Below are 25111 nucleotides of genomic sequence, written 5' to 3' on the forward strand. Positions count from 1 at the left end.
TCTTCAGTCCATTTCCAAAGTCATGTCTTGAGATAGTCTAGACTTAGCTCTGCCACCAGCGAGCCACATGTAAACAAGTCATTTCCCTTACCTGGGCCACAACTGAGAAGATTTATGAAGTAAGAGGGTGGGGATGCAGGCCTGGACCGGATGCCTCTCCCTGTCCTCAGGAGGACTGCTTATGCCTCTGCACCCACCTTCATGGCGAGCTGGCAACAGCAGACCCCTGCACTGGTGACTGAAAGCGAGACCTATGGCTAACACAGGAGCAGAAGAGTGGGCTTTGGAACATAAACGTTTCCATGGAATATAACTGTTTCCAAGCATAGTTTTCCAAGTGTCCATCGATGACTTGGATGAAAGAGCAACCATGTCCCCCTTACTGATGTTAGTGACGACATCTATAAACCCCAACCAGGCCTCCATGCATTTTCAGGGTGAGACGTGAACAGCAGTCTTTACCACCAGTTGCCTCAACAGGATCCTAGAAAGAAGTCAACACTAAAAGAACACATCTTTGGCCACACTCCTTCCTCTGCTAACGAAGAAAAGGAAGTTCCTATGGTAAACAGATGGGACCAGCTGAGACGCTGGTAGCAGAAGAGTTGAGCTATCCTGATTTTCATAAGAATGATTAAGAAACCTATCTACAACTAACAGAGAAGAGAGTAAATAAAAATTCCTCCCGGTATCCAAGTAAGTCATCCACTTAGATGGTGACAACTCAGGGTTGATCATACTTAGAAAACAAAGGAGTCACTATGCTCCTCAGAAAGGAAGGTCAACCAATGACTTCTAGCACCTGCCATACCATCTGACGAAGGACTGTTCAAAGATGACCTTTCCTGGGACGCCTAGGTGGCTCAGTGGGTTAAGAGTCTGCCTTCGGCTCAGGTCATGATCCCAGGGTCCTGGCATCCAGTCCCACATCGGGTTCCTTGCTCACCAGGGAGCCTGCTTCTCTTTCTGCCTGCTGCTCCCCCTGCTTGTGTTCCCTCTCTCTCTTAGACAAATAAATTTAAAAAACAAAAACAAAAAACAAAGGTGACCTTTCCTACATGTGCTATCAGTTTGCACAGTGGGTGGAAGCAGAAGGATACAGCAAATTATGAAAATTATTTAGACATTTGTAGATAAAGTAATCCTGATGCTTCCATTACCTTGTAAATGCCCCAAGGGAAATACCCTCAGGACTTCACAATGAACTGACCTCCTAAACACACAGTCTGTCCTGGACAGAATGGCTAATGAGTCAGATTAGTCAGATGCTCTATTTCCAAACAGACAGGCTTTCTAAAGAATCCGAATCCAGAATCTTAAGTGTGATTCTGGGGGACAATGAGGCATAACCCTTAGGCTTTTGAAACTGAAGTTCTTTCAGAAAGGACTTGTTGAAGTCACACAGCTAGTCAGGCCGTTTCATTCTCTAATTTCTTTCATTGCTACACCATGGAACCCCCCATCCCCTCCAGCCTGCCAAGTACCTCTCCCACGTAAGAGGTTAGTTATAGTCCCGAAAAATATGTTTTTTTTTTTCTGAAAAATATTTTTTAGTTCAAGAGTTTTATGGGTTTCAAGAGAGTGTAAGAATCTTCTACTCTTTCTCAGGAAATACTGACTGATTACTAGAAACATTTGCTCTCATGGATATTCTTAAGCCAGGAGGCTCTGAAATGTAAAGATGATATCAAAGAAAAAAAATCTTTCCCTCAATGCTACATTAACATTTAAGCATTTTCCAGAAGGGTAGCTGGAAGAAATAGCTACATTCAAATCAAAGCCCATGAACCTCATATTTCAAATGTACAGGCAAAGGTTTCAGAGCACAACCTTTCATGTGACTACTACGATTTATAGAGAGCAAGCTATTAAACTGGAGAAACTGAAGCAATGTACACAGCATAACTCTGCTGCCTTCTCCCCTGCCCCCCAACAAACAGCTATTTCTATCATTTCCAGATGGTTCTACCATCACCATGCAAACATAAGGGAGGAGAATTCACCAGAAAAGATGCTAAAAATAAGAAATCTGGACTTTCCTCAAACTTTGAGTACCTCTTGAAAAACAATTGTAGTCAAGCACTAAAAACCAGATTTCTTGTGTTTAGGGTTACTTAATAGCACATATTTATTCTGTATTAACCTACACAAATTTTTTGCTAATAGGAGTTGCGAAATGAACTGAAAGAAAAAAGTCCTCCTGTTGGCAGCAACGCTACATGATAATGAATGTTCGGAGCACTGAAATACATTACCAGAATGTCAGATTGTCTCTTTTCAAGGAGAATGTCTTACAACAGTAATCACAAAGTTCTTTCAAATTTATAAAAACCACCTCTTTGAAAAATGTTAAAAAGCAGAGTCCTAAAAGACTGCATCCTCTTATTCGTCCCTACATTGCTTTTTTAGGAATAGAATTCAGTTCTGCTATATTCCTGCCATCCAATAATGCCGCCCAACAAAACCGATTTTTCTTTTTTAATATTTTAAAAATTTATTTGGCAGAGAGAGAGACAGCGAGAGAGGGAACACAAGCAGAGGGAGTCAGAGAGGGAGAAGCAGGCCTCCCGCCAAGCAGGAAGCCCAATGCGGGGGTCGATCCTAGGACCCTGGGACCATAACCTCAGCTGAAGGCAGACGCTTAACAACTGAGACACCCATGTGCCCCAATGCAACCAACTGATAACAAACGCCTCCCCAGATCTCCTTGGCCTCATGGTTACTGTCTTGGTGAGGTTCTTATCTTTTCTGGTCTAGAACATAGTCTCAATCTCCAGTCCTTTATAGCTACTACAAAACACAAATGAGATCATGCCCCTCCCTGCTTAAGATCTTTCCTGTCCACAAAATAAAGAATAGACTCTTTCACAAGGCGTACAAAATGCGACTCTACCTACCTATGCAGACTTTCACACTATGCTGTCCTCCAAAGTACCAACTGATCTTTTAAGATCAGATGAAAACTGAATTCTTCTGTGACCCTGCCCTCAGCCCCTAAAGGCTGAGTCCTTCAGTTTCTCTTCTGAGATCTGGCTATTGCTGGTACTGCATCTACCACTTCCGTTGTATCTATGCCACACTAGAATTTTCTACTAGTGTCTCTCTTCTGCCCACAACAATGGTGAACTCCTTGAGGGCAGAGTATGTATTTCTTACTTTGTGCTTTCAATACCCTAGCACGGGCCCTAGGACACAGAAAGTCCATAGTGTGTATCTATTAGGTAAATGAAGGAAAGAATAAGTGAATGAGAAAAAAAAGATCAACTCTGGACTGTCACAAGGGTAAGGGGAGGTGATAGTGCCTTCCTTTCCGTTCTTCTCCCCTATCCCCTGAGAACAAGTCTGCCTTCTCCATTTGAGTCTCCTTCTTTCTGGCAGCTCATAAGGCTCTGTTTGTCTGCTCTCTTTGCTACTTCATGCCCCCATGTGATATGGCGATTGGCCAGTTCTAAGTGTGAAGGAGTTAGGAAGGATGGGGGAAAGGGTGGTGATTTCCCTAGTATTCTGCCAAGCTCTGTTCTTACATTCCCTAATAGTTCTCTGGCATTTCCACTCTAAGATGGCACACTGAGCACATGCTGCAACCTCCCCTTCCTGCTCCAGATCCTGAGAAATAATAAAAAGGTTTTAATAAAAATCCAGAACCAGGCAAAAAAGGAAGAAGCATGCTAGAAACTCAGAACTGCTTGGTAGCACGGGCTTGAAGAAGGAAACCACTGCTGAAAACTGTTTTTCAAAAACGAAAGACATGAGGACAGTGGATCCCATGAGCAGGAGGGACCCTAAAGTAAATGCCAGCAGGCTATGTTGGGCTCTTGCAAGGGGAGTAATGAAGCCGGCTGGTGTCCAGGTCTGCATCCCTGCCTTGAACGCTCAGGTCATGGAATGGGTATGGGTCTGAGAACCTCCGTAGTGGCCAGAGGGCTGACAACATCCAGGCCGATCAAGGAGCCCCCAAGCCCAGCAGATCAGCCACTGGCATATCTACCTGGCAACTCCTCCAGCTCCAGACCCATGTCACCTAAGAAGAGCTATCTGTGGCTCTTAGCTGAGCAGCACATTCCACCCCTCTCTTAGCAGGTGGTAATAGAAGAGCAACCCTGATCAGGATGACAGAGAATCTCAAAGCCAAAAACGAGCTTTCAGTTAGAAATCACCAAACACTGGAGGAATGCCAATGCCAAGAAAGAGTTACCATGCTCAGCAAACCGAAAACCTTCTATCAGAGGACAAAGAAACAGAACAGGCAAATCAGAGCTTTAAAATACATATAATCTGGGGTGCCAAGGTGGCTCAGTTGGTTGCGTGGCTGACTCCTGATTTTGTCTGGGGTCATGATCTCAGTCAAAGTTGTGGGATCAAGCCCTGTGCTGGGCTCTGCACTGGGCATGGAGTCTGCTTCAGAATCTCTCTCGCCCTCTCCCTCTGTATCACCCCCCCATCCTCCCTAAAGAAAGAAAGAGAGAAAGACTTAAAAGTTCCCGTATTCACATAATAGAAATTCCACAAAGAGAAAGCATAGAGAACAAAGCACAGAAACTACTCAAAGAAACAGAAGAAAGTGATTCCTCAGAACTTAAGAAACTCATGAGTCTTCGGACTGAAGATATGGTAAGTACAGAGCAACATGAAGGAAAAGAGACCTATATCCTAGTAAAATTCCTGACCAGCCCCTCTCCCTAATCTCAAAGGCTTCCACAGCAAAAGAAAAATGAAATGAAAATAGATGACCTTATTAAGGAGTTAAGAATCAGATTGACCAGATTTTTAACAGGCAACAAGAAATGCCAGACCAAAGATTCGCCCAGTCTATCATACAACAGCTAATGGGTAGAAGCAATCTGTGTATCCACCCACAGATGAATGGATGAACAAAATGTAGTGTATATATACAATGAAATATTCAGCCTTAAAAAGGTATGAAATTCTGAGACATTCTACAACACGGATAAACCCTGAAACATTTTACTAAGTAAAATAAGCCAGACACAAAAGAACAAATATTGTTTGATTCCATTTATATGAGGTACTTACACTAGGCAACTCAGAGAAACATAAAATAGAACACAGGTTCCCAGAGATGGGAAAGGAGATAATGGGCGTTACTCTTTAATGGATAAGAGTTTCTGTTTGGGGTAATGAAAAAGTTTTAGAAATAGAAGTGGTGATGGTTGTATAATATTGTGAATATAATTAACACCGTTGAGTTGCACACTTGAAAATTATTAACATGGTATATTTTATGTATATATTAACATGATTTAAACAAAAGAAAAAAAAGAAATAAGAAACCCGAATAGACCAATTAATAACCATGGAAGAAATCACAGCGAGAGTCAAAGATCTACCTTTAAGAGAGTAACACACCCAGATGGTTTTACAGGCAAGATCTACCAGCTCTGACAAAGTATCAATGTCCAGAATATATAGAAACAATAAGAAATAAATAAATAACTCAACAGACAAAAAGGCAACGGGTAACAGGCATTTCAGAGGAAACACAAACGGCCAATAATCAAAAGATAACTAGTCTCAGTAGTCACCAGGGAAATGGAAATGAAAGGAACACGATGCTATTTTTCATCCACCAGTTAAATAAAACAGGAAAAATGACAATATAAAGCTTTCTTGAAGGTATGGGGAGTGGGCACTCACATACTCTGCAGATGGTACTATAAAACAGATAAGGCCTCTTGGGAAGGCAAACGTGCAGTGGTTATTAAAATTTTAACTGGACTTTACCCATGACATAATCTTTCCTAGGGAAATATTTATCGATGTGCAAAAAGGGATCACTTTTAAAGATTAGAAGCAAACAACCTAGTGATAGGAAAATTATTAAATAATCTGTGGATGTTATACTACAGAATTCCAGGCATCAATTATAAAGAATGAGGTAGGGGCACTTGAGTTGCTTAGTTGGTTAAGCATCTGCCTTTGGCTCAGGTCATGATTCCAGGTTCTTGGGATCAAGTCCCACGTCGAGTTCCCTGCCCAGTGGGGAGTCTGCTTCTCCCTCTGCCTCTCCCCTCCATTTGTGCTCTCTCTCTTTCACTTTTGTGCATTCGTTCTTTCTCTCGCAAAAATAAAATCTTTAAAAAAATAAAATAAATTTAGAAGAATAAAAAGAACAAGGTACGTTTGTATATCAATGTGGAGAATCTCTAAAATACATCGTGAGGGTAAAACCAAAAAGTAAGTTTCAGAATGAAGCATATGGTGTGAAACCATTTATTTAAAACCAAACAGCCCAAACCCACAAACTGAAACTACAGATTTCTATAAGTGCACAGATAAAAATCAAGAGGAATCCACATTCACTTGATAATAGTCACTACTGTCACTGCCTGTACAAGCAGCACTAGGATCTCAAGGAAAGCTAAAGGGGACTTCAGTTCCATCTGTATATTTATTTGGCTTTTTTTTAAATAAAGAAAATGCATACCTATATTACTTACATAATTGCTTACATGATTAAAAATATAGAAACTTAAGGAAAAAGAGGCCTGTGGCAATCAGGCCTGATTAAGAAGACGGAAATGAGAATGCTGGCTGCTGTCAAGGGCCCAGCCCCTTTGTCTCTTCTTTGTTCAAGAAAGATTAGGATTCGTCAATTGTGACCATCTCTGCCTCCTCAGTATTCTCGCTGCGGCTATTTCTAATAGAAAACACGCTCAATTTACTCCTCTCTTATTCTCCTTTAGAATCTTCACCTTCCTTCTAAGTATCAAGTCTCCTTCCTACTGGCTCTGAATCTGGGACTGAAACTCCCAAGAAGTAGGAAGAAAAGAAGAGGTGAAGTCATCATTTTGTCACATCTGAAGTTCTAGTGGCAAATGAGACTTTCCAAAAACTGCCACAACAGTACAGCCTGTCCCACGTGCTCTTTTTGTCAATGAGACTTTGCTGTTCCTCCAAGTGAGGGGCTGTGGGGAGACTACGTTCCTTCCTCTAATCCTGGCTGCCTTGTGACTCCCTCCCACAGTGACTTCCAAGGCCTAGTTCTCTTGGGAGGCCCATTCTTGGGACCCAGCCACCTAACCGTGAGGAAGACCAAGCAGCCCATGGAACACAACCCAGCCGAGCTCCCAGCAGACAACAAGCACCAACTAGCCAGCCACCAGAGTGAGCCCTGGATCCCTCAGGCCCCCTCCTGACCCATCCCAGCTGATGCCGCATGGAGCGGAAGTGAGAGACATTCCTGCTGAGGCAGGTTAAATTACACAAGTGAAATACTTGTTGTTGTGAGCCATTAAATGTGGTGGTGGTTTGTTATAAGGAAACAAACAACTGGAACAGTTTTCCTCACAAATGTGGATGTCCACCTACATAATTCGCCAGCTGCCCCTCCAATGATGCCAGGCCAGCAGCAATCTAAGAGAGATTGCTTTAGAAGACATAGTAAGGAGTGGGAAAGGGGTGTAGACATCTATATTCCACCAAGTTACATGACATGACATCTGAGGGTCTCTCTTACAAGAAGATGCTGCAGTGAACATACTGAGCTAGCTGCTGAAGCACAGCCCAGCGCCATCTTCCTCTAAAGCAGAAGACTGTCTTCTCCAGCGACATTTTACCTTTCGGAAAGCTGCCGGATCTGTGGAATTCCCATATACTTGTGGAAGTGCTCCAGAACATTCATCACACCCTGAAGAAGATTAGCAACTTCTCCATATTGTCTTCGCCTGGTCATAACTCTGCAAGGGAATAAGAAGTTGAGAATCTAGAAACACCCGAAAGACACAAGATACAGATATGGAACAACCTACTTTGAGCTCCAAAACAGACATCAACTTGATGTGGTAACCATTTACTAAGCGCTAATTGTATATGGTCTTGCACACTGGAGGTGGGGGAAAAAAAAAGAACTAATCAAACGCCTCAAAGTGATATCACTTAGTAAGAGAGACACAGCCAAGTACATGAGTGGGATAAATTGAGTTCTCAACAGAAATACACATTATGTCCTATGGGGGGTACAAAAGAATGTGTGGGTGATAGATTCTCATTGGGTGGGGACACAGAATCTGGGAAGACTATGGATTTGGGTTGGGTATTACGGGATTAGCAGACTTTTGACAGAAAATAGGGATAGGAATGTTACTATCTAAGGATTACAGCATATGGGCAAACCAAACACATCTTCCCAAGATACAACAAAGGACATTTTTAGGCATTTATATGTTAACTCAAAGCTGTAGGTGTAAAGCCAATGCTAAGCAACTCTCCCAGACATGTCTACTTTCCCTATGGTTAATAAAGCTTAAATAAAAGGATGCTAATAAAAGCACTGGGAAGGTCAAATTTGTAGATCTAAATTTTTTATTAGGGTTGGAGTTTTAAATTAAATGTTCAATATACAACCTCCCTTAAGAAACATTAAAAAAAAAAAAAAAGGAGGCATTTAAAAAGACAGGATCTTCAAACCAACTTGGTGTTATGGTGCTACTGCAGCCTGGTCGGATAGTCTGGTGGGAAGAGACATCTGGAGCATCTGGAGCAAGGGACAAGGAAACTGCTCTTCTAGTCTACCGCTGGCTGGCTCATATCTCTGATCACTACTCACAGGAGAATAGACTAGGGTTTGCTGGAGCTCATAACCTTCCTGGAGAGACCAGGAAGGAGTCTGACCCTGTCCACTTCCCAGCTTCAGACACTGCATCTAAATTTCTGTGAAGATGTTCTTTCTTGGTCTACACATGAGACACTACTGAGGCTGGGGCAGGGCAAATTCTCAGCCACGTCAGAATCTTGCTGGTAAAAGAGGCGTTTGGATTGCCTCTTATGGTAAATAACCAGTGCCTCCTTTGAATACTACTTCTAATGTCCTCAGCCATCATTCCTTACAGCTCCTCTATAAACCAAACAGGATGCAACCGTCTTTGAAAAAGTGGGTTAAAAAAAAAAAAAAAGGAATGAATGATAAATCAAGACTTTCTTTTTCTCTCTCTCTCACTTTCTCTCTCTTTCTTGCTTCCTTTCTTTTTTAAATCCCTGTTTCTATACAGAACATCCAACAGCATTGCAACTGAGCCCAACACAAGTAGGAAAACTTGCCCAGGCAGGGGCTATAGGGACAGAGTATGGTCCCGAATGACTCTGCTGGCCTTAATGGTAGAGATCCACCACATTTAAACGAGCCGTATTCTTGGAATCATTCTCCACACATTGTCTGGGTCCCTTCCACACTCACTTGCAACTCACTTCAGACTTTCAGGTGTTTGTGACATTTTGAACACCAGAGGGCACAAAGCCAAATGGTGACTAAACACTTGAGACCAATTTGCAGGAAGTGGGGCAGAAGAGTGAGCCTTCCCTGGCTGAGTAAAATACCTATGATGCCATTTTCTTTACATGGCACGTTCATTTCCTGAGGACCCCAAAGAGAAAGTGGACGCTGCTTACTCGAGGGAATCCACACCACCTGCTAACATGTGCAGATGGTTCAGTGTTGTGATCGACGTGGTCAGGTGGCGTTTGGCATGATCTAGCTGTTTAATATCACGGGTGATTTCTTTAACCTATGGAGTGAGAAACCACAGGAGAAAAAGGAAGAAGGTTTAGAAACATGGAAATCCGGGGCGCCTGGGTGGCTCAGTGGGTTAAAGCCTCTGCCTTCAGCTCAGGTCATGATCCCAGGGTCCTGGGATCGAGCCCCGCGTCGGTCTCTCTGCTCCACAGGGAGCCTGCTTCCTCCCCTCTCTCTCTCTGCCTACTTGTGATTTCTCACTCTCTGTCAAATAAAATCTAAAAAAAAAAAAAAAAAAGAAACATGGAAATCCATCTGCAAGTAGCTCCACAAGAAAATAAGGCAAATGAAGCAAGGAAAAACAAAAAACAAAAAAAACTGAGGTTAGCCCCTGGAGAAAACACAGACATTCTCATCATATAAAATTGAAATACCTTCCAATCAGTCCATTTAAACCTCATCTGGCATTTCTTCAGAAGACTTTTTACCCAGAGGTACAAAATCCTCAACTGTGAGAACTAAATGAACTTTGTTTTTCACCCCAAAAGAATCGATCCAAATGGCAATTTAGTATGGAGCTTACAGGGTCCAGGAGCCAAGTTTGGCACGTCTGCTCTGGAACAAGATCAGGAAAGTATGCTTTCTGACAGGAGGGCCACCAGGTTCAATACAGAATGGATAGTATTAGGCGACTAATTCTGTTGAAATGATCTTTATTCATGAAACCAAGGTTTACTGCCCGATCCCCAGCAAAGAAAGACTTGATCTCAAATCTCAAGAAGACTAAAATAATGTAACATATGCCTAACATGTACTGTGAAGTCTTCAGGAGCAAGAAGATAACTGGGGAAGTAAAATTCAGACACTGTTGACCCAGTAGATCCAAGAGAAATAAACTCTACCTGGAAAACAAGTATATTTTAGTCACTAGAAAAGCACATTCAGTAATAAAAGTGGGAACAGTTCTCCAACTTTACTAACATCTAGGCAGAATGTCCAACTAGACTGCCTGAGCTCATGTTGACCAAGAAACTTTCTGAAGAGCAATTTGGTTTCCCAGGTTCTTTGATACCTAGAAGGAAGGGGAGTGCCCTGGACACTAGACACAAATATTCTAGTCCCTGGAAAGACCCAGCTCTCATTAAAAGTGAAAAACGTGGGGAGTTAGGTTCACATGATCCGGTTTTTCAGAGTTTGATCACCCTGGGTGAACCCATAAAGTAAAGATGATGACCTTCACAGCTTTGTTCCACACCCACAAACCTGCTAAGCTGACCTGGATCTTGGCAGTAAAAGTCTCTCTCACAGGGACTCCCCCCATCAAGCCCCCTCTCCCTGTTACTCTCAGGCCATCAAAGTATCTCTACATCTGTTCCCTGGGGGTAGGAGCAGGGGTATGGGAATAGGCTGAGAACTTCTTCCCGGAATAACTGAGCTTAGGGAAAAACAAGATCAGGAGTGGTACAGTGAACTAGTATAGGAGTTTGGTCCTAGGATCTGATAACCCACTTCCAACACTGACTCATCACCCACTTTTCTACAGAAAAATCCCTGCACCTCTTCTGAGCTTCCTCAGAAGTCTTTGACTATTGCATTAAGAATCACAGTCATCTGTGACTCTTCTCATTCCCATATCATTATTCAGCCACTAAATATTCTTTCTGTGCCTCATCACAAAAACTGCCCCTGTCTACTCATCCTCATCCTTCAGGCCCTCCCTGGAGCTCTGCACCAGAAGTGACTGGTTTCTCCATTCCCAGTACCTTCCGTCTCTCCCCATCACATATCCTGTCTTTCCTGAACAAACGGAGTTCATGCAAAGGATGCTCAGGTCAAAGTCACAGGGATCATTATACCTGGAGTTAATGTGCCTGAACTGTAGCCAGGGGCAGCCAAAAAAGGACAAAACATGCTATGGTAGGTTTTGGAGTTAGGCAGCTTTAGGGTTGAATCTCAGCTCTTCCACTCACCAACTCTGTGTCCTAGAATAAGCTCCTTAGCTTCACTGAGTCGGTTTCCTCACCTGTAAGATGGATAATCACAGGGGCACCTCTGTGTCTCATTCAGTTACGCGTTTGCCTTGGGGGCCAGGGCCCTGTGATCCAGATCTAAGCCCAAGGCAGATGCTTAACCAACTAAGCCATCCAGGTGCCCCAATATATAAAATCTTTTTTAAAAAATGGGTAATCATAAAATAATAATGATAATAAAACCTAGTTGATTAAGTTGCTGTGAAAGCTAAATTAGATTACTTGTATCAAAGGATATCTATGACAGTAGCTGGCACCCTGAAGAAGCTCAACGAACATCCATTCTCTCTCCAGTCCCTCTTCTTCCTCCCTTTAGCAAAGCACGAGCCAGGAGAGCAAACTGCTGGAAAATAAAACATCTACTAACTCTCGCTCTTCAGTGAACAGTGGATGGTGCTGAGGCAACACATCCTTGGGGAAAGAACCATAAATCTGAATCCCTCTCAGATGACAGCTGCCTCTCAAAGCCTACTGAATTCTGCGACAAAGCACAAATATTCATATCTTCCCTCTGATGAAAGGGTTCTGTTCCTCTGACCCCTCCTTTGGTAGTTAAGGCCCGTAACACTGCCTGCCTGGAAGGAGGAAGAGAAGAGCTGACGGTAAGAACAGCAACAACCGATTCTCACTCAGGGGCTGTGGGTGTCACACGTGATCTCAATTAATCCCCACAATCCTGGGATGTACCCAGGACTATTACCTCCATTTTACAGTGATGAAACCAGGCACAGATGGGTTGATTGACTTGCCATGGTTTGTAAGTATAGGTGCTGGATCCCAACGCAGGCAGCCTGCCTTCAGAGGTTGTGTGCTGCACCACTCTGTCAAGCTGTCCATCCCCCTCCCACTCCATATCCTTCCCTATCTTGCCAAATGGCCACTGAAAGAGAGCTGCAGGACACACAGAAAGGTGACAGCAGTTCTGTAATAAATCAGAAGAGGATGTAGGGCAAGAAGGATTCGGGAGTTTCTGTAACCAAAAGAAGTAGGGGGGGAAATGACTTAAGTAATGACTTTAGTCACAAGCTTAGTACTATGCTCAGTGCCCTTCATACATTTAATTTTCCAATAGTCATTTAAGGCAGGTGTTATCATACTTATTTTGCACCTGAAGAAACTGGAATTCAGACATAATTCAGAGATACAACACTATGTGGTCAGAATGTGAGTGCAGGAGCTAACATTTTACGGTGTCCCCTATGGTGTCCCCTCACGGAGCAGGAGTGGGGTAGGCTGGATTCCCAATGAGCAGATAGGCCTCCTGTGTACATCACCAGGAAACACAAATTTGTCAAGGGAGAACTTAATCAAAACCATAAGCACGTATCGTGGCAGGAGACGCACCCCCTCCTCCCAGATCCAGTAGCAGTTTTCACGCTACACCATATTATATGTCGTGTATCTCAACTGAGAAATATATGACATATAAAAATGCCAGCGAAAGGAATCCGAAATGACTAGAAAACTATTTTGGGGAGAGAAGAAGAAAACTTTTTCCATTTAAAAATAGGGCTGCAACTGCAGGGCAGCTGGGAGGTGAGTCACCGTATGTCTAGCAGCTCCTCTTGAATCGATCTGGAAGGTACTCCCAGGCCTTGATTCAGAGATGTGGGTGCTGTGGCTGGCAGTGAGTGGGAGAAAAAGCCCAGTAATCAGAATGACTGGACAAGAACTGAACTTTCTCTTCGAGTGCAAGAAAGTTTGGAAGAAAACGAAACTCACCATTTGCTCTGATTTTTCTGCTTTGTCTTTGATATCTTTGATTTTGCCAAAGAGTTGCTGAATAGCTTTCTGAGCCTCTTCAAGTGCCTAGAGTAAGAATGACAAACATGAAGCAACACAAGACAGCACCAGTCATTAACCCATAATCATGTCTAGTTTCAGAAGAAAACTACCACAAAGCTCTCTGGATTCACTATACTTGTGTGGACAATTTCACAGCGCCCAAGCGGTAGACAGACTCTAGCATTCAGATACAGGCAAATACACAGGATTCTTGCCAATCTGAATCATAAAGTTTTAATTTAAAAAATGAGCTCCCTCCATCCATCTCAGGGATTACTACAGGTTTTTAAAAAACTTTTTTATTTTATTTAGTTTTATTTTATTAATTTTATTTATTAAATTCAATTAATTAACCCAGAGTGTATTATTAGTTTCAGATGTAGAGTTCAGTGATTCATCAGTTGCATATGACACCCAAGGCTCATTACATCACGTGTCCTCCTTAATGCCCATCATCCAGTTACCCCATCTCACCCTACTCACCCTCCCCTCTAGCAGCCCTCAGTTTATTTCTTATAGTCAGAAGAGTCTTACGGTTTGTCTCCCTCTCTGATTTCGTCTTATTGCAGTGTTTCATCCCTTAGGGATTATTACATTATTGATAACAACACATAAATAAGACATGCACATTTGTGCCTTTTTGTGCATCTGTTTGTACATGCACACATCCATAATAACCATCAAAGCTTATAGAGAGACACAGGTGGCTGTAAGTTGGGAGAAATTCTGAATCTTGAAAGTTCCAGCAGACTGTACTTTCAACAAAATCAACCATACCTGGGGATTCCAGAACTGTGGCAAACCTTACAGACGTTTCTAGTACCCTGTTTAGAAACCTATGACATGAAGTTAGAAAGAGACACTTAAAACTAACGGTGAGGGGCGCCTGGGTGGCTTAGTGGGTTAATCAGGGCATCAAAGCCTCTACCTTTGGCTCAGGTCATGATCCCAGGGTCCTGGGACCGAGCCCCGCAAAGAGCTCCCTGCTCAGCGGGGAGCCTGCTTCCCCTTCTCTCCCTGCCTCCCTCTCTGCCTACTTGTGATCTCTGTCAAATAAATAAAATCTTTAAAAAAAAAAAAAACACATCAAAAAACAAACTAATGGTGAGCCAAAGGCTTCTTACTGGAAAACTGAGAAGATAGATGCCACACATTAAAAGTACGCTAAGCCATGGTCATGTCTGTGAGTAGGGGAAGCAATGTTCGCGGAGTTGTCAGGGTGCTAAAACCACACATGTGCAGAACATTTGTACTTGGAAAAGATGCGGCAGCCAGAACAACTAACGCTGCATTTCATCAAACATACTTTATTTACGTTGGACTGAAGAGTGGCCTGTCCCAACCAGTCCTCACAAGCCCTCTCTGAATGTAACGATAAGGCCAGTGTAAGCCTAGAGCCGTGTGCGGCCCTCGCAGCCTGCATAGGGAAGCAGTCATGCTCCCTGACAGCGCCACCCCACAGAGCCGAGACAAAGGGAGAAGAACAGAAGCCTGGACAGAATGATTTGGACTCCTGTGTCCAGCTATACCCAATGAAAAAGCTACCTCTGGACCACAAACTCACACGTCTTCTCTTTGCACTTAAAAAAAAAAATCCCCCCAAAACAAACGCGGGTTGGCTTCTTCTGCAAATTCTTTCCTGGCTGGAGGCAGGGTTTGTGCCTTCCTTTCCTTTGTAGGTTTCCCAGGCTGTCCACTTCTGATACTGGGACTCCTTGTTGCTTCTGGAGTTCCTTGCCCTGTGTGCGGCTCAATCCCAAACAGGAGATGCATACGCTGAGCTGTCGCACATGACTGTGTTACGGCTTCTAACATGCATGTCCAGAAGGTCCTCTGAGAAGCCGTTCCTTTAGTCCACTGTGGCTGAGCCTGAGGGGACATTATTCTGGCAGCGGCTTATACCCCCTCCTGGGGCAGACCAGGTCGGCGCATGTTCTCCCTGCTGGATCGCTTCACTTGTATCTACAAAGGTTTGTGAGCAAAGGAGTTTTACACTCGTGATTTCTGCCACCTGGACATAGGATCTTAATCATCAGAAGGTCTGGTCTTCAAACAAGAGTTGGCATTGCTCCTGGAGCCCCAAATTCCTAACTTGGGAAATGTTACCTACAAAGTAGGAAATGATCGAAAGATGAGACGAAATGGAAATGGGTCACACTGAGCAGCTTCTCTCAACCCCATTCTGTCCCGAGAGGGTGACTCACTTGGCCATCTTTTCTCCCAGTTTCATGCCATCCTGCCCTTCTCATTCTAGGACTCAGCACCCCCAAATTGGCTGTGGTGGTGCGAGAAAACCCTGTGTTTTCCAGCCAGCAGGCAGCAGTGTGAGGCCTGCCTCTGCCATCTCACTCTGTGTGCAACTTCTCTGGGCATCTGTTTCCTCATCTGCAAAGTGGTGATAATGGCACTTACTTCCACGGTTCCGGGGAAGGCTTAGTGACATAACAGGTGTAAAAAACTGCACAAATATTAGGTTTATTTCCAGGGCTCAGGACGACCCAAGCAAATGCATGCTGCACCTCTGCACAGACACAAAGAGACATGCACATATAATGTTCCCTTGACCATGACTTTCCTTCTCATTATGACCACAGGGCTGCCCACTATCTGATGATTCCTACCCTAAGCCCCTCCCTGAGTGAATCCTCGTCTACTCATTCCACCTCCCCATCCCAAGAATTCACTTCCTCATTTCTAAAATTCACCTCCTCAAAACCAGCATATAAGCAAGAGTCTTTCGAGCGCTGCTTACTACCATTATCACCCAACTTCAGGCTTCCTAAGATTATGACAAACCAAGTCCTACCAATATTAAAATGATAAAAAGGAATAAAAAATACCAAATCTCCATTTACAACCAAAGGAGGGAAGTTTCAAAATAAAATGTTCAACACAGCCACCAACAGTGTGCAAATCTCTGCTGTATCCCATGGCCTAGTTCAAATGCCACTTCTTCCCCTTCCCTCCCAGTGCCCTCGCCTGTAAACACACATGCAGCACACGGTGGAATCAATTCATTCATCATCTGGGTGTCTCTGACCCTTTATGCATACTTAACATTTTTAATAATTTTGAGGGGGATGTGTCTTTTGGTTGGACCATGACATCCCTAACAGGGATGGATGTATCTCATTCATTGTGACTTACTGGCACTGAAGGCAGTGCCTAGAATACTACAGTAGGCTCTCAATACATTTATTAAGTTGAATTTTAAAATCCATCATGGGGTACACACACACACACACACATACACACTCCATCTTTGCTCTCAGGAAAGTTAGGTAACAAATACATTAACCACAGTAGTTCTGGCTATGCCAGCATTTCAACTGCAGACCTTCTTTCAAGCAATATAATTCAGTTTTGCAATCCTCCCATACTGAAAAAAATACAGGCTAATTAACCTAGACAATGAGACAGGAAAATGTTTTACCTTGCTATGCTATCAAATTTTATAAAACCGTAGCTAGAGTAGTAAATTATTCACTCATATATAGGTGTGTGTGTGTGTGTGTGTGTGTGTGTATACACATATATATACACACACACAATTATGTATTTTTCATATATATACTTTATATATATGTATATAAAATTTCATCCACCCCAGAACCTTCCATATATTCCTCTCCTCTCCATTTATGAAAGGAATTTTTCTATGATTGTCTTTGAATAAACTATATTTTTAGATTATCTCAGATATCTGTAAACACTAGATCATAATTTTTCCTTCAGAAATAACTGCTAAATCATTGTGTTTGGCCATGCTGCTCAGGAACTAGAACAAATTTTAATATCCACTTTATTCAATCAACAAACATGATACTAGAGATGCAGGGATAAAAAATGTAATTCCTGCTCTCAAGGAGTTTATATTCTAATAAGGCAAATAAGATAATAAATAGTAAAACACTGAGATATGATAAAGATATGTACAGAATGTTGTGGGAGCCCAGAGAGCCCATCGCCAGCACTGGCTTTTGTTTGTCTGTTCATTCACTTGGGAGGAGGAGAGAAAGAGAAGGAAGGGACGCCACATATTCACTGTGAAGGCCACAACTTCACAAACTACGATTTAAGCCAGAATGTTTTAAAATAATAGCAGTAAAAGTAGGGAGTACTTTAAATATGCTATTTTAATTAATAACTTAAATTAATAATACATTAATAAATTAATAATTTTAAAATGCTATTAAAACTGCTATTTTTCAAATCTATACTCTTGCCACAAATTCTCACTTTCCAGCCACAGAGACCCTCACTGTCTTGTGACTGAAGACAACCTCTATCTGAACTGTTACTCTGTCAGCATTTCATTAATTCATTCCTTCTATCATTCAACAAATATTTATTTATTTGACAGAAAGAGAGAGAGAGAACACGCAGGGGAAGTAGCAAAGAGAGAGGGAGAAGCAGGCTTCCCGCTGAGCAGGGAGCCCAATGCAGGCCTCGATCCCAGGACTCCGGGACCAAGACCTGAGCCGAAGGCAGACACTTAACTGACTGAGCCCCCCAGGCGCCCCATCAACAAATACTTACTGAGCATCTTTCATGCACCAGGTATTCCTCTAAGCACTGAAAACCCAATAGCGGATAAGACAAACATGGTCCTTCTCCCTGTCCTCAAGGAACTTACTCCGAGAAGTGGTATGTGGGGGAAGATACTGGAAAAAAAAAAACAACTAACTGAAGAAAGGAAGGAGAAAATTTCAGAGAGGGACAGGTGTGTTGGAGGAACTAAGGAGGGCAGTGGGAGTGAGGGAGATGGTTGGTCACAGAAGAAAGAACATATGAATTGGGACCTGCAGGATGAGGAAGAGTCTGGATTTTCAGATCTGGAGTAAGAGAATTCCAAGTAGAGAGAACAGCAAATAAAAGATCTTAATGCAGAAAAAGACCTCGGTGTTTGGAAGGACCAAAAGTATGGCAGTGGATGGCAGGGTCATCGAGTGGGAAGTGCCAATAATTTGGAGAAGCAGGCAGTTGCTGAAGCCTGGGTGGCCGCAAAGGCCTGGTAAAATCACAGGATTTTGTTCGAAGTGCAATGAGAAGCCACTGAAGGGTTTTAAAGAAGGGACTGGCAAATGGTTTACATGCATAAAAGACCACCCTGGCTGCTGTGTGGTAGGGGCTATAAGAGGCAGGCATGAAAGAAGAGACTGCTGGGAAGGGCTGGTCTAGGTGAGAAACAGGGCAGGTCTAGAGCAGGCTGCCAGCAGTGCTGGGAAGCAGCTCAGTGACTGGGATTTCTGGGAAGATCTCACCTGTGGGACTCACTGATGACTGAATGTAGCTAATGAGGAAAAGGAAAGAATCAAGGATTACTCTTTGGACTCAGAGCTCAGCACTGAGTCTGCCTGTCCCTCTCCCCTTGCTCCTACCACTTGTGCATGCACGTGTGCTCTCTCAAATAAATAAATATTCTTTAGAAATTTATGTACACTAGGATCGAGAATTACCACTGATTTTGACAACAGGGACGTTGCTGACGACCTGAACAAGAGCAGCTGCAGTGCAGTCAAGGGGATGGAAGTGGACTGTGACGATGTGATGAACGGAGGCGAGTACAGAGCAGGGGCCGCCACACAAAATATTTACTATATGACCCTTAGGAGGAAAAGGCTGCTGACCCCTGGTGTAGATTATTTTTTCAACACGTGTTTGCTACAAGAGGTGAGAAAAATGGGGCAACAGATGGGAGTGAAGGGAGGACATTTTGAAGACGAGCAATGCTTGCACCTGCCAAGTGTGGGAATAATTCAACAGAAGAGGAGAAGCTGCTTCGGGAGTCTGGGAGGGGGGATGGTAATGGGACAATAAGAGAAGAGACAAACTTTTTTTTTTTTAAAGATTTTATTTATTTATTTGAGAGAGAGACAGGGAGAGAGAGCATGAGTGAGGAGAAGGGCAGAGAGAGAAGCAGACTCCCCGTAGAGCTGGGAGCCCGATGCGGGACTCGATCCCGAGACTCCGAGACCATGACCCGAGCTGAAGGCAGCTATCCAACCAACTGAGCCACCCAGGCGTCCCGAGACAAACTTTTTTACAAAGTTCTGAGATTATTTAGTGTATAAATGTTAGTTCTTGGGGCGTCTGTGTGGCTCAGGCAGTTGGGTGTCCAACTCTCAGTTTTGGCTCAGGTCATGATCTCACAGTCGTGGGACTGAGGCCCCGAGTCAGGCTCAGCACAGAGCTGACTGTGGAGCCTGCCTGGCCTTGTCTCCTTCTGCCCCCGCCCCCCCCCCCCCCACTATTCACGTCTGTGCACGTCCACGCACACTCTCTCTAAAAAAAAATGTATTAGCTCTCAAATAAGGCTGTAAATGTCCTTCAGAGTGTAGACCAAGGACACGACTGGCATTCTTATATCCCCTATAGGTTCAGGCAATCACCCATTCTGGCTGCCAGAAGGACAGGCCCAGTTTCTGACTACTGTCTCAGTATAATTATTAACAGCTTCTTCTGGAAAGTGAGTCTAGGGACTGAGTATATATACGATCACATCACCTACAGCATCTAACCAAAGCCAGAGCACAGCTGGAACTTGCCAAGCACTTGCCAAATCATTACAACTGTCACAGGGCACTTCCAGAGGAGCAGCCATGCTGAGACCACTGCTCTGAATGCGGGGTGCTGACACCCCTGTCTTTCCCTAACTAGCAGTGGTTCAAAAGCGTTGTACCACGCTTTCTGTAACTGTTTTCTACCTGGAAAATATGGAGTCTCATGCCCCTGATGCTGCAAGGGGTCAATAAATTCTAAACCCTCTGAAGTCTTCTAAAAAGTGTCAGGTCATGGTATAAAAAAGCACTACCTGAAAGGCAACTGTCCACCAGCAAGGACTGGCTTTTTGGGGGCACAGCTTGCACAGAATTATGTGATATTACTGATCATGTCATGCACAGTGATGCTCTTATGGCATTAAAAGAACCATCTTCTAGCCAAATATCCTAAGACACATGACATTCAGCTGAGAAAGGCTAAAAGGACCAAGTTCAATACTTGGGTGTAAGGTCTGAAGAAGTGTGCATGATCCCTTCTCAGACAGTTTCCAGTCGAAGCTCCTTTAGATCTGGCATCCTACCAGAACTGTCTTTGCTGAAGGTACCACGTTTTTCTTCCAGCAAACAAGATCGACACAATCCTCCATTTCACAGTCTTAAAGAAAGATAAATTGCCAGATTTTTTTTTCATACTGGAATACTTCTCGTTATAACAATGTATGAAGTTGAGGAAATTTAATACAACTCCTTTTCCAGAAGTCAACAGGGTTCTTCTGAAGCTTATTCCATTAAGCACGTCCATTCTCAACACACACCCTGATGTCTGCTATCTAATCTCTAATAATCAATGACATGGGAAGCGTTTTGTCATTCAGAAGGAAGGATCATTAAGGACTTATAAAAGGTTTAGATTTTATTTTCAAGTAACTCTAAAATACTTTTATTACCTGGCTAATCAGAAAATGTGCTGAAAGATAGATTCTGGAGCTGTCCCTAGAAACTCTTTAAAAGAAAATGTGGCTACTTTCCCACTCCAGGCTGTATGTGGATTAAAAACAGAAGTAAGCACCCAAAAATGTCTGCTTTCAATCTCCCCTTACTGGAATTTCTAAACCGAGCACAGAAGCGTGGCTACCGCCTGAATTCGAGGGTGTTACTAAGCGGCAGTTACTACAGTGGTCCTCCTTAGAAACTCTAATTCTACCGCTGGGAGAGACAAAGCCTCCCACTGAGCTGGCTTAGAAGGTGGAGCAGAACCAATTAGGCAATCTCTGTATTTTTGTGCATCATTAACCATAACTGTTATTCATTTTCCTTGCCTCCCAAAGTAGACCCCAAACAGACCATACCAAAGCCACGTTAGGTCATGTGCACAGAAGACAAGCAGCATGGAACCTGGCGCTGCAGACTCTACTGCTTTTTGCTTTCATCTTAAAAAAAAATTTTTTTTTCCAGAACTGTCATTTGCCACCTGTGTAGACAGAGATCTGAGCCAGTGGAAATGCCTTGAGAAATTAATATCCCCTTTGGCTCTTAGAGGCATGTAATTTTGTAGTTTGCTCTATCAGAGAACTGTATCGCTTTTATCCCGTGAGTCCACACAGCCTCTAAGAGATCTGAAACCAAGATCCCATTTGTCACCACTGCAGGAAGGAGGAAAAGGTTAATCATTTTCAGAAGAAGTGGTATGGCTTCATGTTCCTTGAAAAAATACAGTGCTAATACTCAGGCTTCCTGGGAAGAAAGTTTTATATTTTCCCACTATTCTGCTATCATTTCTGTGGCCCAACTTTACATCTGTCTGCCAGTTCCTTTCCTATTGTTTGGAAAAGCAGTGCAACATATTAGTAAAGAGCAGGGTTTCTGAACAAGCAGACTAAGATTTGAGTGTTGGCCTTGCCACTTACTGTGTGATCTCTACCAAGCCGCTTTACCTCTAGGAGGCACAAGCTCACCATTCCTAGAACAGAAGCTCCGCCCACAAAGACAATTTGTCAGGAAGGGAAACAGGGTTTATTTGTGAACACCTTTGGAACTGTCTACCCAGTTCCTTCCTTCTGGGAATCTTCCTCTCATCGTGTTCTTATGGAGTCTGCTGTCTCAGAAGCAGGCCTGGTCTATGCTGAGCCAAACAGTTTTCTTGTGATTTTCCAGAATAAATTGGCAAAGAGTGTTCACCTCTCTCTGGTGGGAGCCCCAACATGAGAAGCTAAGTTAGAGAGCAGCAGGTTCCCCTGTAAGGGAAAGAGGCTGGTCTCCAGATAGGGATGATGAAGCCAACACATGCAGAGAGACAGACAAAGAGAAAAATTCTGAGCACTATTCCAATCCCGGCTTCAATTGTTTGATAAGCTCAGCTGAGACAATACGCTTCCACGGTCTGACTTCAACTTCTTCAAAACAAGACACGAGTACCTTTCAAATAGTCCCCCTTTTGACCTAAGCCCGCTTGAACTGGGATTTTGTCTTCTGTACCTGAGAGAGTCCTAACCGAGGACTCAGTTCATAAGAGGGACTCACTAAATGGCCATTACTAATATTATTCCCAGATCTCCCAGATGGGAGTACGATATTTCAAATGTGACTATCCCTTCAATGGCCAAAGGTTGCCGACCGATCCTTTAGCGTTTGTAAGTAAGCTGGTTAAGGTCAACATCTGCAGGCATACGCAGAAGAATGGCTCATGGATCAGGGAAACTGTACCTTTGAACTATGCTGAAAATGAGACATTCTCCAGGAAAAAAAGAAAAAAGTCTCAATCTTTTGTTCACTTCTTCAATAAAAAGTAAGCCTATTATATGTACTATGTTAGACACTGAGGAGAGAAGATCACTAGATGAGGACCCATCTTTAAAGAGCTCATAAGGAATACACATAAGAAATAGAAATAACTGTAAAATAATGACACAAAGAGGGCAATGTAAATAATGCTAGAATCATTTGGAAAGCAAGGGACATCTACCAGAGGTAGACAGCTAGGGATAAGTAGCCTTTATTTATGGAATGTCCCTTGTTTTGATACTGTCTGCCACCCCTGGCATTGCCAAGAGCTGTTGCTATGGAAACAGGAGAGGTGCTTGAAGAAGCCGATAATCACAATGCAACCCATTCCCCCCACAAGGGCGCCCAATAGTAGTGGAGAGTACAGGAATCTCACAGCTATGGATGGCTGCATGCGCAATTTCCCCGTATCCTAGAACACACCGGGGACCTTCTAGGTCTGCCAGAAATCATCAAATGCCAGATGGGCACCCATGAGATATGACTTGCTGGTCTCAACCCTAACTCCTCCACTGGCCATTCAGAACCCTTAAATATAAAGCGGTTTTATTCAAAGCACAGATTTCTTGCCACGTTTGTGAACCAAATGAATGTAGAGGGCAAAAGGAGTAATTCTCACCTTATTTGTTAAAATGCTCCGTTCCACCTAAGTCACTTTTATTTATGATTTCTGCAAACCACATCCACTGAAAACATGAACCAGACAGTTCATTTTTATTTTTTTAGGAGACAAGCTAGAAGTTAGAATCTAAGACGAGACTGGGACACAAATGCAGCAGTGCCCAAAAAGACTAAACACTGACCTTTTCCAGTTCTGCTTCTATCTGTTATCGCCCATAACTGAAAACAACTCAGCCCTGACAGAGCTGGGAGCAGCGAATGCATCTGAGCACACCTCGCCCTGCAGAACTGCAACCTAGCGCACTAGCACACTGAAAGCAATAACCCCGACTGGCAGCGAGAAGGAAGTGTTTAAACAAACGTCTCGGCCAAACAAAAGGTACAGAAATTCAGTTTTTAGGAGATGGGGCACGCTTCAAGGAACCATTTGTCCAAGTTTAACGAAGGACTGCTTCCCACAAACAGCTCAGACTTCCCGGTTGCCAAGTTAAATTTGAAGCCCCCATATTTTACTGCTACTCCTTATTTTAGTCATTTAGAAACTCTCACCTAGGTCATGAGTTTTTATTCAGAAGAAAATCCCCTTTCGTGCTGGCATCTGGGTGTTCCTCCAGCTGATTTTGGAGATACCTTCTGTACCAAATGCCCTTTAGGCTATGGACCAGACCCACCCCCCCACCTTGGGGTTTCATCCGTGATCTTCTCTTCCTATTTCACTGAACTCTCTCCAATACCTCAGGTGCACAAAGACCACACAGCTCTCTCTGTGTATCCCTGAGCTCTTCTTTCAGCCTGGTTTCCTGATCATGCTGAGATGGATCCAGAGGGTTAATCAGGCCACAGTCACTTTCATTGCTAGGATTCCTTTGGGAACCCCTTAACTTTTCAGGCTCTGAAGTAGAAAAATGTGGCTCCCAAATCTTCTAAATTTTGACACTCTTTCAAAAGAGAATTTGGGATGGGCAAGTACACAGCATCCTGGGAATCAGAAAATCTGGATTTCTGATTCACTGAGTGTGACATGGGCCAAGTCACACATTCGTCAAGATCAATGTGTGCACAATATGTTGAAGGTAAGATAAACATATTTATGTTGTAGTAAAACATTAGCATTATAGGTCCAGACAAATGTCTCCAAATTTACCTTCTTTCAAAGCAACTCAAACATGTCTTCGCTTATAGTGAACCCATCAAGAAAGACCTACTAGTCTTATGACAATTCCGTCTTAATTCTAGAGAAGAGGGTAACTACACGCCTGACAAATGTACTGGAGCCTGGGGCTCCAGGGTGGCTCAGTTGGTTAAACGTCTACCTTTGTTGGGTCCCCCAATAATGGGTCCATGATTAAAGGAGCAAGACTGATACAAAGCGAAGGTCAAGCAAAGCAAAGGTCAAGCAAAGCTTTATTTTGCGCCAAGCATTGAGAATCAAACCGACCATTCGGGGATCTCCTCTTACAGAGAGGGCAACCCCTCCCTGCCTTACAGTCTAACTTTTATAGAGCAAAGGCCATGTGGTTGGGCCTGGCCACACACAGGTGGCCAATGAGATTGTAACACACAGAGGAAGCTGCACAGTCATGCTAGGTCACACACGGGTGGCCAACTGAATTACAATTCACCCCATAGGAGCTATTTGAACTAGCCTATCACCTTAGTCAGAATTGGCGCCCAAAAGGCGGGGCCCACACTCCTTGGTAGCTAGGGAGACAGTATGTGTGCTTTACTGATTGGATGTCTCTACTCGACCTGACCCACCCTTGTATTTGGGCTTTGTTACCTGGGACTGGTTTCCTGTGCTTGGCTTTTAAATAAGTTCCCGTGAGGGGGCAGGGTCAATTTAAGTTTTACCGCATAAACAACAAAATGGCTGTTCAACCAGGGTGGGACTGCTCTAGCTGAATAGGCCCTTACACTTCCAG

At 43.4% G+C, this 25111-nt stretch overlaps 1 protein-coding gene across 2 annotated transcripts in view; it reads right to left on the bottom strand.

The window, feature by feature from the left end:
• Window positions 1-25111, bottom strand: part of VPS53 (VPS53 subunit of GARP complex) — a 137702-nt gene that overhangs the window by 87618 nt on the left and 24973 nt on the right. For both annotated transcript variants that reach the window (XM_082707067.1, XM_082707068.1), the window contains exons 5-7: window positions 13222-13308; window positions 9406-9521; window positions 7578-7697 (exon numbers count right to left, since the gene is read on the bottom strand). In XM_082707067.1, coding sequence (XP_082563193.1) covers window positions 7578-7697; window positions 9406-9521; window positions 13222-13308 — 323 coding nt within the window. The remainder of the gene's footprint in view (window positions 1-7577; window positions 7698-9405; window positions 9522-13221; window positions 13309-25111) is intronic.

Source organism: Mustela nivalis, assembly GCF_964662115.1.
Source record: "Mustela nivalis genome assembly, chromosome: 17".
In the NCBI taxonomy this organism is placed as follows: Eukaryota; Metazoa; Chordata; class Mammalia; order Carnivora; family Mustelidae; genus Mustela; species Mustela nivalis.